This window comes from Dasypus novemcinctus, chromosome 5, assembly GCF_030445035.2.
Source record: "Dasypus novemcinctus isolate mDasNov1 chromosome 5, mDasNov1.1.hap2, whole genome shotgun sequence".
NCBI lineage: Eukaryota > Metazoa > Chordata > Mammalia > Cingulata > Dasypodidae > Dasypus > Dasypus novemcinctus.
This window is the reverse complement of record NC_080677.1, coordinates 19614606-19633976: the sequence shown is the minus strand read 5'-3', so window position 1 is coordinate 19633976 and position 19371 is coordinate 19614606. Positions and strand designations below refer to the sequence as shown.

The following is a 19371-nucleotide window of genomic DNA, read 5'->3' as shown; positions in this document are numbered from 1 at the left end:
GAGAGGGTGGTCTGAAACTTCACTCTTTATTCCTTGGTCTTAATTTTATCTGTTTATTCTTTGTTCAAGGATTTAAGGAGTACTTTGGGGTTACCGAAACTGAGTATCTAGTTATATTCATATATACTGGCATATACATTGTTAAATTACCTCCCAGGCACTCACTTCTTCCTCTGAAAAAAAATTCCATTTATTAATTTGCATAATGACATTGGCCTTACCCTTTTTTGTTAACAAAGGTTTCTTTTCTTTTTCTTTTTCTTTCTTTTTTCCTTTCTTCCCTCCCTCCCTCCTTCTTTCTGTCAGTTTTTCATTTTCCTGTTTCTTTCCTTATTTCTTTCAATCCTCCCCACATCACTCATCAAAAGCATTCTACTTACTCCCTCAGGAGCCACTGCTTTTCTCTAGTTTAAAAAAAATAAAAAAAATAATAATAAACTGATGTCCTGCAATAGGGCTAGAGACAACCTTATTGATTTCAGTAGGTTTGAGTGTTCACTTAAGTCTACAGCATTTCATTGCCTAGCAACATGGTGCCCAGAGCTTCAGGTTACTATAGTGATGGCTTCCTAAAGCAAGCGCTCTCTCAGAGAAATGCTGGAGCACAGCTCCTACTTCAAGCCCAGGGCTTCCAGGGTTTTCCTTCCCCATTTTATTCCTTGCCATTTGAAAAGAAAAAAAGAAAAGAAAAGGGAAAGGATACAAAGAAAGAGAGCCTACATACTATAAAGGGCTAGACGATCAATTGCAATTTCTTTTAATACACAGCATCCAAAAGAAAACACTTTACAATAAGCTTTCCTTGTTTATGCCTTGAAGCCACCCTGTCCCCTTCCTGGCAAGGATCTGGATTCTAACAATAAAGATGGGCCAGGAATGAGGTAGACCTACGCTTCAAGGGGGACTCTGAATGTGTAGTCCCTCCAGTGGGCCATATAGACAGTGGCTTTGTTCCAAAGCCAAGTATAACAAAACTCAGATTATCTGCTGTCTTCTATGAGCTATACATTTCACGCCATCATTTGCATTGATTAACTGAGAGTTGGAAATATTCCACTTCAAAGCAATGATCAAATTATTCAGAATCACTAGGCCAGTGGGCAGGAAACAAATATGTCTGGGGCAAAAAAAATCATGGACTGCCCTTTTTGTAATTCCCTCTGACCCCAGGGCCCCCAGTGGTAGCAGCTGATCACCTTCACTGCTGCCATTGCTGCTGCTAAAGCGGTATAAGCTCTTTCAGCAAATGGAATTCTTCGTTCCTTTTGATTACAATATCAAGAGAGATGGAAAATGAGGGAAAAAATATGACTCTCTCCTTTGCTTGGCAGAAAGAACAAAGGCAGGCAGTGAGTGGAGCTTCAGGAAGGAAAATATGTTAGGTCTACAGGGTAATCTCTGCTGACCTTATTTTATAGGTGAGGAAGTTCTGCTCAGGCTAGAGCAGAGCTCATTTCCGATAACTTGATCTGACTGTAGTGCTATAAAGGAACCCACATCTCTTTGTATTTGGGGTGAAAATAATTACCGTATTTTCTGAAATTTCCTTCACGTAGGAAAGTACAACAAGCTGATCACAGAGGGGTGCAAGACCACTGATGTAGAATTCAGTTTCAAACTGAGACACTGCAAAAAAAAGGGATAAAGGATTACCAATTAACAGGCGCAAAAAGCAGCACACAATGGGAATGCTGTTCTAATGGCCATGAATGCTCCATGAATGCTGGATGGACACATTTTAGAAATCAACCAGATGGGACATAAACATACTTACATGACCCAGCACTGAAAGTGCCTGAGAATAATCAGTATCAGAAAAGATATTGGGAAACTTATGTTGAAACATTTCCATCACAAACAAAAAGGAAACCCAACAATAAGAGCAGCATGAATGGTCAGGTGTGAAAATATGCATGACTTGTTTGAAACTGAGATAGTAAAATTACATAAAGAAACTTTGAAATCTGTAACTGATTCCTTTGGAAGCAAGCTCTCATTTGGATCTACCAAATTTTCTAAGGGTTTCTTGTTTAGATCTTCTCCACAGTTCTGTGGTATTAGTTTCAGATTTAGTTAATATTTATGATTAATTGTCCTATTTTCCAAACTAGGGGACTGCGGCCTATCATACTGGAAAAAATAATGAATGTGGAAGTAGAAAGTCTGGGCTATATCTTCCACTGATGATGTGAACTTGGACAAGTCATTTTAACCTTTGTGGATTTAATTTTTCCCATCTATAAAATAAGGGAATTGGAGTAGACATAAAATCCATAATAGGGAAACGGACTTTGGCCCAGTGGTTAGGGCGTCCGTCTACCACATGGGAGGTCCGCAGTTCAAGCCCCGGGCCTCCTTGACCCGTGTGGAGCTGGCCCAAGAGCAGTGCTGATGCGCGCAAGGAGTGCCGTGCTACACAGGGGTGTCCCCCGCGTAGGGGAGCCCCACACGCAAGGAGTGCACCCATAAGGAGAGCCGCCCAGTGCGAAGGAGGGAGCAGCCTGCCGAGGAATGGCGCCGCCCACACTTCCTGTGCCGCTGACGACAGCAGAAGCGGACAAAGAAACAAGACGCAGCAAAAAGACACAGAAAACAGACAACTGGGGGAGGGGAGGGGAATTAAATAAATAAAAAATAAATCTTTAAAAAAAAAAATCCGTAATAAAGATAAAATGAGGGGCTACTGAATATTTTTTTTCTCCTCCACTCCCTTCTCCTTGTGGCCCACTCAGTATTACCTGTCTTTGCCAGGCCTTAATATCTGTTCTTTACACAATTCTGTTTTCACAATTTGAATTTCATTCCAAAGGAAAATTGAAGATGAACAAGAAATTCCACTAAATGGCTACCAGCAACATAAATCTCAAAAAGGACAACACTTCTCATTTGCATGGTACTTGACAGGGTGCCTCAGAAAGAACCAATGAATGGGAAGTGAAAGGCGAGTGCTCTGGTCCCTGCTCTGCCATGAGCACATCTTCCCCCCATGTGGGCCTGAACTGCATCGTCTTATTCTGACACTTGAGAAAAGAACCCTGGTAGAGGTAAGTGAATGAATGTTCACAGGAAATGGTTCTGTGGAGCACAACCACCACCGTGGCCACAGGTGCAGAGACGAGCACTGCCAGGTGCTCCGAACTCTGGAGAAGCTCAGTGCTGTGGAAACTGGCTTACCTGCTCCTTATTGTAAATGTTACACCTATTCTATTGTTAGATGTTGCAGTTGTTAGTTGTTGCAGTTGTTCCCTATTATTGTAGATGATGTTGCAGTTCTAATGGCAAACAGCTGCTTGGTACTTTCCAATAAATACGAGGTGGAAACTAGGGTCGAGGCTCTCAGTTCCAGAAGCTGAGTCCCCTGGTCCCACCTTTACTTCCTCTCTTGTGTCTCTCTCTATGTCCTTTATTTCGGAAAGTTCTGCGTTGCCTTCCCTTTGAGCCAACCTATTGTGAGCTGATCGCAGCAGCTCATAGTGTGGCATGTGTGGAGGGGAAGGGGTGGGGCAGGGAAGGGTGGGAAGGTACAAACACTACTGACCAGTATGAGACCACACAGGGCCTATGATTAAAGGGGTGACGATTTCACCTTCTAGAAGACGTTCAAGCATATTAATCTGATGTTTTGTTTGCCATCATTCCTGAAGTTGCTAAACTCTGATGGAAATGGGGACTTGATTTTACTAGAGTCCTTTTTGAAATGCTACATGCTGTAGTTCCCTTATCAGCAACTTGAGTGAAGGACAAACAATGACAGATGTCACAGCAAGTGCTCTCAGGGAATCAAAGAGTCTTTGATGTGCTTGTCTGCCACAGGTAACCAAGGACTAACATTATCTAATGCGAAAGAAGAGATGGCTGAGTGAAGTACTCTCCCTTTGGAATGTCAATGGGCTGCCTGTACTTTCACAGGCAGTGTCAGAGTCTCTTCTAAACATAATCGAATATACACCAAGGCCTTGGTTTTTATGAATGAACTTCAAGAGCGATTTATACAAGCATGTAAAGATACAGAACAGGGAGCTAGAAAACAGCTCTACCTAAATCTTTACTTCTTATCCAGGTTACTCATCCATGATTGCTTACGCCAAGAAGATACATGATTTCCTACTCTCTAATTATGAGAATGACAAATAATATAAAGTATTCTTCAAGAAAATGAGGAAGGATGTGCAGAAGTACATAATCATTTCATCTCTCATTTTCAGATACTGCAATAAAGTGTTCATTTGCTACATATCAAATTTTACCTGACTTTATAAATTGAGCATTACTAATAATTTTGACATCAGTTAGATGCAGTCTAAATTATAAACTAAGAAATGTTAATTATAATGAAAACATGCAGTGCATAAAAATAGTATTCTAAGATTACCAGAGGCACAACTAAGCAAACTATTCAAGTAGTTCTGAAGAAGTCAGATAAAACTGCAATTAGGGAAGTGGATTTGGCTCAACTGATAGAGCATCCGCCTACCATATGACAGGTCTAGGGTTCAAACCCAGGGTCTCTCCTGACCTGTGTGGTAAGCTGGCCCACGCCATAGTGCTGATGTGCGCAAGGAGTGCCATGCCACTCAGGGGTGTCCCCTGTGTAGGGGAGCCCCATGCGCAAGGAATGTGCCCTGCAAGGAGAGCTGCCCTGTGCAAAAAAAGTGCAGGCTGCCCTGGAGTGGTGCTGCGCACACAGAGAGCTGACACAGTAAAATGATGCAACAAAAAGAGACACAGATTCTCAGTACCACCGACAAGAATGCAAGCAGACACAGAAGAACACACAGCAAATCGACACAGAGCTCAGACAATGGGGGGCGGGGAGGAAGGGGGGAAACGGGGGGCAAGGGGGGGAGAAATAAATAAAAATAAATCTTTAAAAAAACCACAAAAACTGCAATTAATCATTCTTTTACTTTTGCTATAATCACTTCCTAATGGCAACAAAATTGCAACTCTAGTCATACCTAGTATGATTCACAAATTAAGAGCTTTAAAATAATGGCTGTTTATCTTGGCTTTGAGTTTTCTACTACTTACCAATACTTACCAATTCATCTCTATTAACTTCCATTTGTAATGATACCATGTAAAAAAAGAACTCACTTCCCAATACAAGGATTACTTGGCTTAAGAAAAGTTCTACAGGTCTTCTTCACTAAACCAGAGCATTTCAAAAGAAATGCTGGTGTCTTCTTTTTCATCATTTCTTACTCATATTTAGACATAACATTATTCAGTTTATTCTTTATGTTCATGCTGAGTCCAAGAAAGGCTGGACTGAGGCAGTGGGGTCAGAATAACATCAAGGCAAAAGGAATATTTTTCCCATTGAAAAGATTTACAGAAAGAATTGCTGAATGGTAGTAATTTATTCTCCTAAAGAATAAACATAAGCTATGTGAAAGTTTATGAACTATATAAACTATCTTCAATTAATTACTGGCTTCAAATTTCAAGTGTTCAGTGAGACATTGGAAGTCTCAGTTAATTTATTTTTCCTGAAATGATACTGTATTCCAGAGAACAATGATGTTAATGAATCAGGTTTTCTTTTCCCCCAAAAGGGAAAGTAGCTTGAATGCAAGTGTTTAGTTCAAAAACCACAGATAATTTTCAACTGATTAAATGGAAACGATAAATCTCAAATAATGGCAAATTCTTTTGGGGCTCAAATATACTGATACAACAAAAGGCAAAAGTTGTTCCAGAAGAGGAGAGAAAATGCAATTTCCAGAGGGAGTCCCCAACAAGAATAGTTAACACTTTACATCAAAAAGATCTAATGGACTTCTGGTCGCACAAGATGCTAGTAGAAAATGCTCCAGGATACCACTCCCCACAGAATCTTTGGACAACTAGCAAAACTGGCAGAACCATCTAACTCAAAGTTCTGGAAAACAGTTAAAGGGCTGCAGGACCTGGGTAAGGACCACGGCAGGTTTACAGATGGCTGGAGGCTGTGAACTTCCAGTCGGACAAAGATGGTGGAATAAGCCGCTCCAGGGTGACGTCCCCACAGAATCTTTGAACAATTAATAAAAGCTGGCAGAGCCATCTACTTCAAAACTGACGTCTCCACAGAATCTTTGAACAATTAGTAAAAGCTGGCAGAGCCATCTACTTCAAAACTCCAGAAAACAGTTAAAGAATTGCAGTAACTGTCCAAGGGCCCCAACAAGAAAAAGCAGCCTGGAAAACAACAGACAAAGCACGTGGAGGCCAAGCCTAGCCCTTTGCGCACCCCCACCCCGGCAATGTGTGGAGCCAGCCTGTGCTCCCATGGTGGGTCCCTGGCCCTGTTCTAGAGGGAGCAGAAAAACCCCTATGCACACACGAGGGTGCCCATATGTTAGTGACAATCTGTCTAATGGAAGTCTGAAGCTGAACCAGGAAACCTGTCTCAGGCTCAACCTTCCAGAAATAGTCCTGGAGGCAGAGAAGCAGCTTTGGAGACAGCTAAAGCTGTGTAAGAACAGTTGAAGTGAACTAGGGCAAAAGACCACCTGCATTAAGTCATAGAATAGAACTTTCAGGATGGAGTGAAAGTGTATTTCAAGGGTATATAGGGAGGCATTCAACTCCTGTCAACAGTAAATGGGAGAATTCCTAAGGCCACCAGCAAGCACAGCCCAGGAAAGGAAGCAAGTTCTACAAAAGCAAACTCCACTGCGCCACGCAGGCTCAGGAAAGACAAAGTGAGGACCCTGCACTTTGCATTCACCTTGGGCTGATCGAGATGGGAGACAAAAGTTCTAAAGGAAACAACCAACCAAAAGCAGAGCCAATTAGCAATGATGGTGAAAGGTACTTTTAGCTTTGGTTTGTTTGCTTTTGTTAGCTGATGGTACTCAAGGAAAACTGTCATTGTCATATCATTAAGCTGCATACACACTTAAGAAACAGCACAAAGACTAAATCTCAGCATTAACACTTTAAAATATTAAAATTTACAATTTGAAACATAAGATTACAAGATAAAGAAACAGGATATAATAGTCCTTCACAAGGCATACTATAAAAATCCAGAAACCATCAACAAAGGGGATCAGATTTTGAACATACCAAAGACTTAGAAAAAATGAGCCTCCATATGCTCAAGGAGGTAAAGGAAAATGGAGAAAAAATTTAAAAATAAGAGGAAAACAATGAATGAGCAGTATGAGAATCTCAATAAAGACAGAGAAATTTTAAAAATGAACCAAACAGAATTACTGGAGTTGAAGACCAAAATAAAGGAAATGAGAAAACTCACTAGAGGGTTTCAACAGCAGACTGGAGTTGGCCAAAAAAAGAAATCAGTGATGTTGAAGACTAGAAAATTGATGCTTGTTTATTGTTGGTGAAAATGTACAATGGTGCAGTTTCTGTGGGAAACAATTTAGCGATTCCTCAGAAAGTTAAGTACAAAATTACTATATGATCGGGAAATCCCATTTCTAGGCATATGCCCAAAAGAATTGAAAGGAGGGACTCAAACAGATATTTGCACACTGATATTTATAGCGGCATTACTGACAAGTGCCAAAAGATGGAAGGAACCCAAGTATCCAGATGAATGGAGAAACAAAATGTTATATACACATACAATAGAATATTATTCAGCTGTAAACAGGAATGATGCTCTGATACATGCAACTATATCAAGGAACCTTGAAGACATCATGTTGAATAAAATTAGCCAGATACAAAAGGACAAATATTTTATGATTTCATTGATATGAAAAAATTAGAATAAGCAAATACAGAGTCAGAAAATAGAATACAGGTTACCAGGGTTGGGATGGGGATAGGGAATGGGGAGTTAATGCTTAATTGGTACAATATTTCTCTTTGTAATAGGAAGATTTTGGTGATGGATGGTAATAATGGTAGCACAATACTGTGAATATAATTAACACCACTGTATATAATTTGATGTAGTAAAAAGGGGAAATTTGCATTTCTATTATTAGATTAAAAATTCTAGTTTACCTGCATTTATGCAATTTATTTGCATTTATGTTATTACAATAAAAATTCTAGTTTCTTTACCTAGTAATATGTTACTAGAAGAAAAATTAAAAAGAAATACATAGGACTGTACAACACAGTGGGCAGTAGTGTAAAATATGGACTACAGTTAATAGTAAAATTATAATAATATTCTTTCATCAACTGGGACAAAAGTACCACATTAAGGCAAAGTGTTAATAATAGAAGTACATATGGGAACTCTGTATTTTCTGCGTGATTTGTCTTTAAACCTACAACTTCTGTAATAAAAAAATTAAAATTAAAAAAAATCTTGAACCTGAGTTGATGTTTCTAGGAACCTGTAGGGAGGATGCTGCATTCACTCAGCTTCTGATGGACATAAGCAATGGTAGACACTACAGCTACAACACAGCCTTCTTGCTCTGGATGTCGGGGAAGGGATCTGGCACTCTGGTTATTCAGTAGGATAAAGTATTCTGAAATGTACTAGAAGAAATCATTCAAGGAAAAAGACTAAAAGAGATTCTAAGGAGATGACAGAGAAAGATTCAGAGAGAGGTATACATAGAGAGAGAGAGAGACTGATTCAAAAGGACTATTCACTTGAGAATTCTATTCAGGGAGATCTTCTGGATCCAGAATGAGGATGAGATAAATATGATTCAGTACACAGCTCTGATCCAGAAGGGAGGATGGAGTTCCTGATCAGCACTGTCCAAGAGAAACACAATGCAAGCCGTAGTACAAGTTACATACATAACTTAAAATTCCCTAGTACCCACATCAATAAGAGTAAAAAAAAACAGTGAAATTGTAATATCACTAAATCTTTGAAATCTGGTGTGCATTCACACTTCCAACACACAACCCTTATGACTGGCCACACTTAACAGACACAGATGGCTAGAGGCTACCATATTGGACAGTGCTGGTCTAGATGCCCAAAATATATTTTCCTTTGTTTTAAAAATCCTGTAATTGATGAATATGCCTTGATGTTGCTCACCCTGTATCACTATTTTCAGAGATATATAAAGCTTGTTCAATTTACACTTTCAATTTTTTTTTTTGGTCATTTCAGGAAATTTTTCTTTTTTTTCTTATTTGTTTGTTTATTTATTTTCCTCCCCTCCCCCGGTTGTCTGTTTTTCTGTGTCTTTTTGCTGAGTCTTGTTTCTTTGTCCGCTTCTGTTGTCGTCAGCGGCAAGGGAAGTGTGGGCGGCGCCATTCCTGGGCAGGCTGCTCTTTCTTCTGCGTTTCGCGCCGGGCGGCTCTCCTTACGGGCGGGCGCACTCCTTGCGCATGGGGCTCCTCTACACGGGGGACACCCCTGTGTGGCAGGGCACTCCTTGGGCACATCAGCACTGCACATGGGCCAGCTCCACACAGGTCAAGGAGGCCCGGGGTTTGAACCACGGAGCTCCCATGTGGTAGACGGACGCCCTAACCACTGGGTCAAAGTCCGTTTCCAGGAAATTTTTCTTGAATGACGGTTTTTGGTACTTTTTTCCATTCCATTTTTTCTTCCAGGAATTTTTTATCTGTATAATGAATCATCTTGGCCTGTCATAAGTATTTACCACTTCATCTTAGATCCTTTTTATTCTTTTCTTTATTGCTTTTGATTTTTAAAAATTTCTTTTCCTCCTTCTGTTTCTCTTACAACATCTTTGTGATTATTTGCTCTTGCATTTCTTCTAGTTTAGTCTTCATTTTACAAATGATCTTTCATTTATAAACACTCCCTGAGTTCTGTCACCTCAGCTGACATTTTCTAATTTTGATTTTTATTATTGTTTTGTGCTTTTTATCATTTTTGAAAATGTCTTTTGGTTCATTTTGAAATAGTAAGACCATAAAAAAATAAATTCCATTTTGATCTGTTTTGTGAGCATATATTTCTGATGTACTTTCATTGCCAGGGAGATTATGTAGCTCCTTCCTCTCTTTTTTAAAACTCAAAATGGGATTTAACCTTAAATTTTTCTGGTGTTCATTTTATGGGAAATTACTGTTACTGAACTCCTAGAAGGTGGCAGAGACTGGAACAGCTTTTCTAACTTCATAGAGCTCCCTCTTCTGTTGTTTTCGTTTACTTTTAATAATCTGGCTGCTTTCTGAGCCTTCCTAGCTCTGTACTCCAACCCTATTTTATCAGGACCTTCTCTTTCCTTTGTATCTGTTGCCTCAATTATGTTCAGTTTTTTTTTCCCCTTTAACTTTTTATGTTCCAAACTTACAGGAAAGTTACAAAAATAACACAAAAACAATACATACAACTCCACCATACCCCCACCCAAATACTCAAATTTACCAGCTATTAGCCTTCTGCCACATTTGTTATATCATTCTATTGATCTGTCCATCTATCTATATTCTAATCACTTGAGAGTAGGTTGCATATATCACACACTGCTCTGATGATTCTTTCAATTTTTATTCTGCTCCATCTCCCCAGTGTGAGTTCTGTCGTGGCAGGAAGCCACGCTGCTCAGTTGCAAGAGTTCAGAGGCCAGACTGCTCCAGACTTTCCAACCTGACTGCAAAACCCAGGTGGGGTGATCCTGTTCCCAAGACTGTGAGCCATCCCCTAGCTTGCTCTTCTTTCTGCCGCACAATGAGACCTCACGGGGCATGTGGCTGTCCATGTTTTTTCCATCTATTTGTATCTTGGGGTTCTTAGGGCTACCACTGAGGCCCCCATTTATTGGAAATGTTGTCCAAGGGTGTGGCAGTTTGAAATTATTTTATGAATCCCAAAAAGAGAAATAAGTTTTAAACTAATCCATTACTGTGGGTGTGAGACCCATTTGACTGGATTATGTCAGTGGGGCATGGTTCATGTTGAGTTTTCGCCCACTTGATGGGTCTGATATAAAAGGAGACATGGAGATTCAGACAGAGGAAAAAAGGGAGCCAGCATAATTGATTCTGCACAATGAGAGAGTGTATTGCTTAAGCACAAAGCCCCCTAAATGCAGGACCCATGGAGCAGCTCCAGAACAGTCCAGCCCTGCTACATGCCTGACAGGAAGAGAGAGGAACAGCCAAGACTGATACAGGAAGCCTGGAAAGAGAAAGCCCTATGCCTGGTTGCTCAAAGCTGAGCTCCAAGAGATGGTAGATTCTGAAGGGGAAGACAGAGACCTTGCATAGATTGGTGGCCACCTTGTTCCCCAGGTGGCAACAGCACCAGGATCAACAGGAGCTGACTTTGGTGAAAGCACCTCTTATGGTGCCTTGAGTTGGATTTTTCATGGCCTCAGAACTGTGAGCTTTTACCCCAAATAAATGTGCTTTATAAAAGCCAACACATTTCTGGTACTTGGCATCTGCAGCCCTATGGCAAACTAAAACAATGGGTTTGACTGTTTAACATGTCATTTTGAAATACTTTGAAACTTAGGGAATGGTGCAAAAATAATACAAATGCCATACAGAGAACTCCAACATAAGCCTACTAACCCAGACACCCAGATCCACCAATTTCAACATTTTGCCACATTTGCCATATCATTCTTTCTCTCTCTCTAATAATCAATTCATTTTGTGAACAGTTGAGTGTAGATTGTATACATCATGCTCCCTGAACACTTTATACAGCCTGGTATATTTCCTAAGAATAAGGACATTCCCTCAAGCAACCACTTAAGTTCAATTATCAAATTCTAAGAACATACTAACATAAAGCTTAAAGTTTATTTGTTATATCCCATCCATGATCATGTATTGCTTTTAATTGTTATTATCTCTTTAGTTGCTTTTTTTTTTTAACTTGTGGTAACACATATACATAAACATTCACCCACTCCCAAGAATATGATTGAATGGGATTAATCACATTCACGTATTCTCTGATATTTTCTTTGAAGTCACCATGGACTCAAATTCAGCATCCCAAATCATTAACAATCTTGTTGGTAGCAATTTAATAGCACACACAAGCTATGTTCCTATACTCATCTCCCCATCTTTTTGTACTTCTTGTCATAAACTGCATGTTTATCCATTATGACTACAAAACCACTGATTTATCATTGTATTTTTACCAACTGCCATTTTAGATTCTGTAGGAAGCAGAAAGTGGAGTTACAAACCAAAAATAGTAGTAGAATAGTACTGGTATTTGTACTTACCCATGCCATTATCTTTACTGGAGATCTTTATTTCTTCATGTGGCTTCAATCGTCTAGTGCCCTTTCCTTTCAGAACTCCTGTTAGCATTTCTTAGAGGGCCTGTCTAGTGGATTTGAACTCCCTTAGCTTTTGTTTATCTGTGAATATCTTAATCTTTTCCTCATTTCTGAAAGACAGTTTTGTCTTTGTTAATTTTTTGCTTTCAGCATATTAAATGTCATCCCACTACCATCTTGCCTGCATGATTTCTGATGAGAAACCAGCATTGAATTTAACTGAGGCTCCCTTCTACATGACATGTTTTTTCTTGCAGCTTTCAGAATTCTCTCTTTATCTTTGCATTTGACATTTTGATTATGGCATACCATGTCATGGGTCTATTTGGGTTTACCCTGTTTGGAGTTCACTGAGCAACTTGGATATGTGTATTTATGTCTTTTGTTAAATTTGGGATGTTTTCAGCCATTATTTCCTTGAATATTCTCTCTACCCTTTTCTATTTCTTCTTCTGGGACTCCACAATACATATGCTGGTAGACTTGATGGTCCTACAGGTTACTCAGGCTCTATTCACTTTTCTTCATTTCTCCTGCTCCTTGAACTGGATGATTTCAATGGTTTTATCTTCAAGTTCACAGATTCTTTCTTTTGCCAGATCCACTCTACTGTTTCTACTGTTGAACCCCTCTAGGGGATTTTAAATTTCTATTATAATGGTCTTCAGCACTGTTTGGTTCCTTTTCATACTTTCTTTCTCTCTTGAAGAGATACTCTCTTTGTGTTCATCTGTTGTTTCCCTGGTTTCTTTCAGTTTTGGTCCATGTTTTCCTTCAGCTCTTTGAGCATATTTAGGATTATTTTTTAAAAGTCTTTTCTGGTATGTCCCAGTTCTGATCCTCCTCATTGATGGCTTCTAATGCTTTAGTCTTCTCCTTTGCCTGCACCATCGTTTCATGTTTCTTTGTATGTTTTGTAATCTGTTGTGGAAACCTAGACATCTTGATATTTTAAAGTGTTATTGCTGAAATTTGGCTCTGAAGTGTCTGCCACTGGATGCCCTAGCTGTCTGGACCACACAGAGATCATACTGAGATTGCTCCATTCCAGTTTCTTAAGCTTTTATCTAGCTAGTATTATAGCAGAGCTTCCCTTAAATGAAAGAAGCTAAAAAATAAAGAAGGAAAAGGAAGAAGAGGAAGAGGATGGGGAAGAGGAAGGAACCAACTTTCCCAATCTTTGCAGACTGACCTGTGTGAGCTCTCTTTCAGGACTTATCCATACAATACATAATACATTTAGAGAACAGCTCCTGGCCAAACCATGATGGCCTTTCTAATCCTTTTTTTGCATGTATGTCGTTTGGTGCATGTCTATGTGGCCCTTGGAAATCCTCCACTTACATGGATATAAATGTCCCCTCTTCTAGTTTCCTCATAGTCCCAGGCACTGCACTATATACCCTACAGTCAGCAATCCCTTGTCCCAAGCAGCGATGCCTTAACTGCTCTCCTATAGTGTTCTGCAGGAGGGCTCAGTGAGCTGCCTTCAATACACAGGGCAACTTCTGGGGACAATGAATCCCTCAAATCACCACCAGAAAGACTGGGCTACACCAGTTCCTAGACATGTGTGCACAAGGGTTACTCTGCTCCCCCCAGTACTAGGACCAGTGATTCACACTAGGAGCATGGGCTGGCTCCATGCTGAGCTGAGCCAGTGAGAGATAGAGGAGGGGCCAGCCAGGGTATCATGAGATCCTTGTGCTTTTACATGGTCTTTTTCTTAATTTGTCACTCTATCTGGTACGCCAGTCCTTTTACTGTGTTCTGGAGTTTGAGAACAATGTTTTTGCAAGTTCTTGTGGGTTGTTTAAAGCTTCTGTGGGGGGGATGGAGCCCTGAAGCATCTCACTCCAGCATTATGATTGGGGTGGGATCTGTGATGGGTTTTTGGTTTTGTGATCTAGTTGCTTTGTTTTTATGTGATAATTTAAGTAGAGTGAAAAGTTACACTGCCACTGCCACCATCTTCCCTGAGTCCTCTGAGAACAACCTGTTACACATTAGTGTTCTATACCAACTTTAAACTGGCCATGGTCATGGGATCAGGGTTAGTCATAACACATATAAATGCTGTTGGGTCATCAATTTCACACTCTCAGTTTTAAAATAACTGCCATGTGACTGAAATACAAATTAATAAGAAAGAGCTCTTTTATACCTTGGTTCCTTAATTTCTGAGGGTTATCAAGAGTTTAATTCAATAGATTTACTGAACACCAAATTTACATACATTCTAGAAAAAAAATCAAGGTGACTAATACTCTGTCCCTGACTTAAAAGAGACTGTGAGTCCAGATATTTAAAAAAATAATTAAAATACCACATTATATACAAAAGTGGTAATAGGCAGAAAGTGGGAAATAGTAGAAAGCAGGAGAATTTATTATTTAGAGGGTAAGCAGGGGGTGTAAACAGTGACAATAATCATGACTATAAGCTCCTTAAGGGCAGGAATGGTTTATATAACATCAGAAAAAACCTCTTCATTACATTATTTTTCAAAAAGTTAAAAAATTTTTTTTAGATTATGAAGGATAAAATCAAGATTTTAAGTCTAAATAAAAAGACAAGTCCCCAATAATACAGAATTAAGTTTTCTTAAGACCATTGTATTTGAACCAATGTTTATCTCAGTATTTCTGATTATTTACTGTGCTTCTGTCAGACACAGTTTTGTAAATACAGCTTATTGAGAAAGGCAGTTATGAAATTAACCTTTTCAGAGTAACTAAGTAAATCCTTATTTGTATCTTTACCTAAGTTCTCTTTCAATAACTTTATGAAACACAAGAACTTAGTCTTCTGATTGCTAAAAACCATTTTTCTTCTCCCACCAAGTAACGAAATGTAATAGTAATAATGATAATAGTTCCCACTTAAGGAACATTATTATATTGAGGAGCTACATGCTATACATTTTACATACATTATCTCTTTTTACCATACCAATGCTAACTTTATTTTAGAGATAATGGCAATGAAGCTTGGAGGGATTAAAACCTTGACTAAAGTTCCTTAAGTAGAAGGTAGCAGAAACAGGAATTTGAAGTCTTACTTGTAAAATTTAAGCATAACTCACATTAGAAAATATAAAACAGAACGCCTGGTAATTCTACGGCAGACAGCCATAATACCCAACTCTGGTCTTGGATTTGTCTTGCTACTTACCACAAGGACAAAACCACTGCATTATACAGACCTTGTGCTGCTTTTTAAATTTTTTGGCCCTTGCTTTCCATTTCTTGGTCTAAAATGTCCCTTTAGGTAAATGGGACCCACAAGGATTTGGGATCTTCATTGGTGCTAAATAAAGTGATATCCCATAGATCCTACCTTCTGTGATTCTTATAGGAACAAATGGTATTTCAATCAACTTACAAATAGGAACAACTATCCTTCATTGTCTTATATTCACTTATGAAAAAGCACAGAAGTCCCTTTATGAGAGTGGCTTGTTGCCAAAAGAATCTAACCTGTTAGGGAAACCAGATATTAGTATTTTGTAAGCAAGTAGATATAATTCTCACATTCTTTTCAACAAGTTTAGACATTTTGTCACCATGAATACCAACCTACAAAAATACATTTGGAAGTCACAATATTTTCAACAACTTCAGGGTTGTGCTATGACAAAAATATACTCAATTAAGTTAGTTTACAATGCTTTAGGTCATCAAGTTACAGAAAAGATATACTGTATGGGGCCAAAGCTGAAGAGAATGGCTAATGGACAAAATAAAAACTTCTCATCAGACAGGAGTCAGAGGTACACATAAGTCAGAAACCATTTCAAACAAGATTAGTTTGCAACTTGATTTCATATTTTCTAATCAATATTCAGCACAGTGCTGTGTTGAGTCAGAGCTAGACTGATGTGATTATCTTGTATACTGAACTCCATCACTCTCAAAGCACACTGCTTAGACAACTACTCAGAAGAGGAATTATCATGGACCTGTTATGTCAAAAGGTTCAAACCAAACAGTTATGTTTTAAGTCATAAATATAAAACTACCTGGACATATAACCTAAACTTAAGTCAAAAACCAAAAAAATAGCAACCGAGGGCTTTTCTTCTATTTAAAAGGGTTGAAAGATCCTATCAAAATCAGGGTTTAGTTTGTTTTCCTTAGTAACATTATTGATAGTCATCCAAGGCAGCTAACTATGTTTTGGAGGTTCTCTAAACAATTTAGAGGAAAAACAACGTAGAGCTGTCAATCCCAGAATAAAACAAGTGGGAATACAACTGCTGTTCCTCCAACAAGAGATAGTTCTCTGAATCAAAATCAACAAACAAATCTCCTGCATTTCCATTTCATCTGGCTGCTTGAAGAACAGGCAAGCAGGCAGGATCACTGGTTTATTAAAAGGGGTCTCTGGGTTCTTGAGTTAATTTCTACCCTCTGGCTTTAATCTGAATGATCTGGAGCAAGCCTCTGTCCTTCCCCATTCCTCTGGCTGTAAACTAGGACCAGCACTTAAGTGACAGGAATTCATGGACACACTAGATAGTACAATGGTTATGAGATCCAATTTGGAAACCAGCCATATCTGAGTTCAAATGTTGACTTCCACACTTATGAATGTGATAATCAAGGTGATTACTTGACTCCTTTAAACCTCAGCTTCTTCAACTATAAAATGGAAAAAACAGCTCCTACTCACTGAAATCACCATGAAGGTTAAATGATATTTTCTTTGTAATCTATTTACCATGTGACTGGAGGTTGCTATTATGCCAAAGAACAATGTATATTTGTTACTCCAAGTGCTTCACATTTCTTACTGCTATTTATTACTGAATAAGGTTATTAATTCTACTTCCAACCACAAACGTTTGAGCCTCTAGCACTGAGCGGGAAAGAATTCTTACTTTGAGGATGAATGGATGAATGTAACAAATCAAGTGTAGGAAAATGTTAATTGTCGAATCTAGGGGGTGAGTAAATGGGTGCTCCCTGTAAACTTCTTTATGTTTTGTATGTTTTAAATTTGTTGTAAAAATCTTGAGAAAAACAAAAAAATTTCAATGCAGAAAAGAAGAATAGATGACAGTCAAACTGAATTATAACAGAAGAGAAAACCATATGTAGCTAGATTCTCCAGTATAACATCTTGGATGATACCAAAAGCTGTCACAATCCTTACTGAGATTTAGGTTGAGATGATACCATATTCCATGTGCAGACAGAACTATCCCACTGTTGTTACCTGTATGTCTGAGTCAAAATAATAACAGGTGGATGAAGAGATACTTGAATGGAAGAAAGAAATTTATCTCATAGTTCTCCACTACACAAACAGATCTTCAATTTCTAGGTCATTGTTTCTCCAATTAAACAAGAGCCTGAAAAAGAGAATGATGTGCTAACTCTATTTCAAGAGCCACAGTTTATGATGGACTTATGATTCTGAGACTACATTTTAAAAATGAAAAAGATTTCCCTTCTTTACTCCTTTACTTTTTTACCAGAGAGTTAAGGAGTCTGGTGAGAACACAAGAGATCCAAGTTAAGTTAAAGTAAATATGGCAGTCATATATCAAAATCTTTTAACAATGTAATCTGGAAGGAAAAAAACATTTTAAAAAACACTGTGTACAGAGAATCTCTTCATTGGTTGGTAAGTGGCTGGTATGCTTAATCTTCATAATAATTATTAGTTTTAATTTATAAGAATAGATCACTATCATATTGGCTAGAATAACTTTTGTGTTGCTTATATTATATATATAGATTTACTTTTTAAAAACATTTATTGAAATATATCACGCATATATAAACATACATAAATAAGTGTGTAATAGTTGTGAACTTACAAAACAAACATATATAACATCAAACAAACATAAATACCATCTCACCCTGCCACCAATAACTTGCATTTTTTAAAACCTTTTTAACTAATGATTAAAGAGCATTGTCAAAATATTACTACTTAAACGAAGTATTTTTCCCCTAACCAGTCCTATTATTATCTTTATATCATTTATATATGAACATACATAAACAATTAAGTGTATAGTAAAAGTTGTGAACTTACAAAGCAAACACGCATAACATTATACAGGGTACCCATACATCAACCCTCCACCAACAACACCTTGCATTGTCATGAGACATTTGTTACATATTATTAAAGAATATTGTGAAAATCTTACTATTAATCATAGTCCTTATCTTACATTTGGTGTGTTTTTCCCCCAACCACCCTATTATTTTTTAAATATATTTTTTTAACTTGTAAACTTATAAAACAATCATGTACATGTGCAGAATTCCCAAACACCCCTCCTCCAACACACCACAGTGTGGTGTGCCATTTGCTACAGGTAAAATAATATCATTTGATTGTTACCATGCCATAGTGTACATTTGGCTCACATTTTACATACTGTATCAACAAAGTACATCTTTCGCATAGATGCAAGAATATTATATTATTACTACTAACCACAGTCCATAGGTTACTCCAGCTGTATTTTTCCCATGCTTCTCCATATTCCCAACAACCTGCAGTAGTGATACACATTTGTTCTAGCTAACAAAGGACACTCTTGCATCTGTACCATCAACCACATTTCTCATTCACCTCTTGGTTTACTGTGCTATCCAGTTCCTGGATTATTCTCTAGCATTCTGTCAACTGGCATTTACATAACTAGACTACCATTTTCAGTCACATCCCCATTTATAAACTAGCTGTTACTCACTGTGTGCTACCATCCACTCTATACATTTCCACACTTTTACAGTAAAGCTAATTAAAACTTCTAACACATTAAACATCAAGTAGTCCACTCGGTCCTTCTCTTATCTCCTTTAAGAATCCACCAGCTACCACCAGGTCTTGAAGATATTTTCCAATAATTTCTTCTAGAAGTTTAATGGTTCTTGCTTTTTAGTTTTTTGATCCATTTTGAGTTAATTTTTGGATAAGGTGTGAGATAGGGGTCCTCTTTCCTTTCTTCAGCTATGGATGTCCAATTCTTTCAGCACCATTTGTTGAATGGATTCTTCTGCCCGAACTGTGTGAGTTTGACAGGCGAGTCAAAAATCACTTGACCATACCTGTGAGGGTCTGTTTCTGAACAATAAATTTGGTTCCATTGGTCTAGTATGTCTGTCTTTAGGCCAGTATGATACTATTTTTACCCCTATAGGTAGGTGTTATGATTCAAAGTCTGGAGATGAGGGTTCAC

General features: G+C 38.3%; 1 protein-coding gene across 4 annotated transcripts in view; it reads right to left on the bottom strand.

Moving 5' to 3' along the window:
* VPS41 (VPS41 subunit of HOPS complex) overlaps positions 1-19371 on the bottom strand; it is a 247119-nt gene that overhangs the window by 67639 nt on the left and 160109 nt on the right. For all 4 annotated transcript variants that reach the window (XM_058296762.2, XM_058296764.1, XM_058296761.1 and 1 more), the window contains one exon: positions 1529-1626. In XM_058296762.2, coding sequence (XP_058152745.1) covers positions 1529-1626 — 98 coding nt within the window. The remainder of the gene's footprint in view (positions 1-1528; positions 1627-19371) is intronic.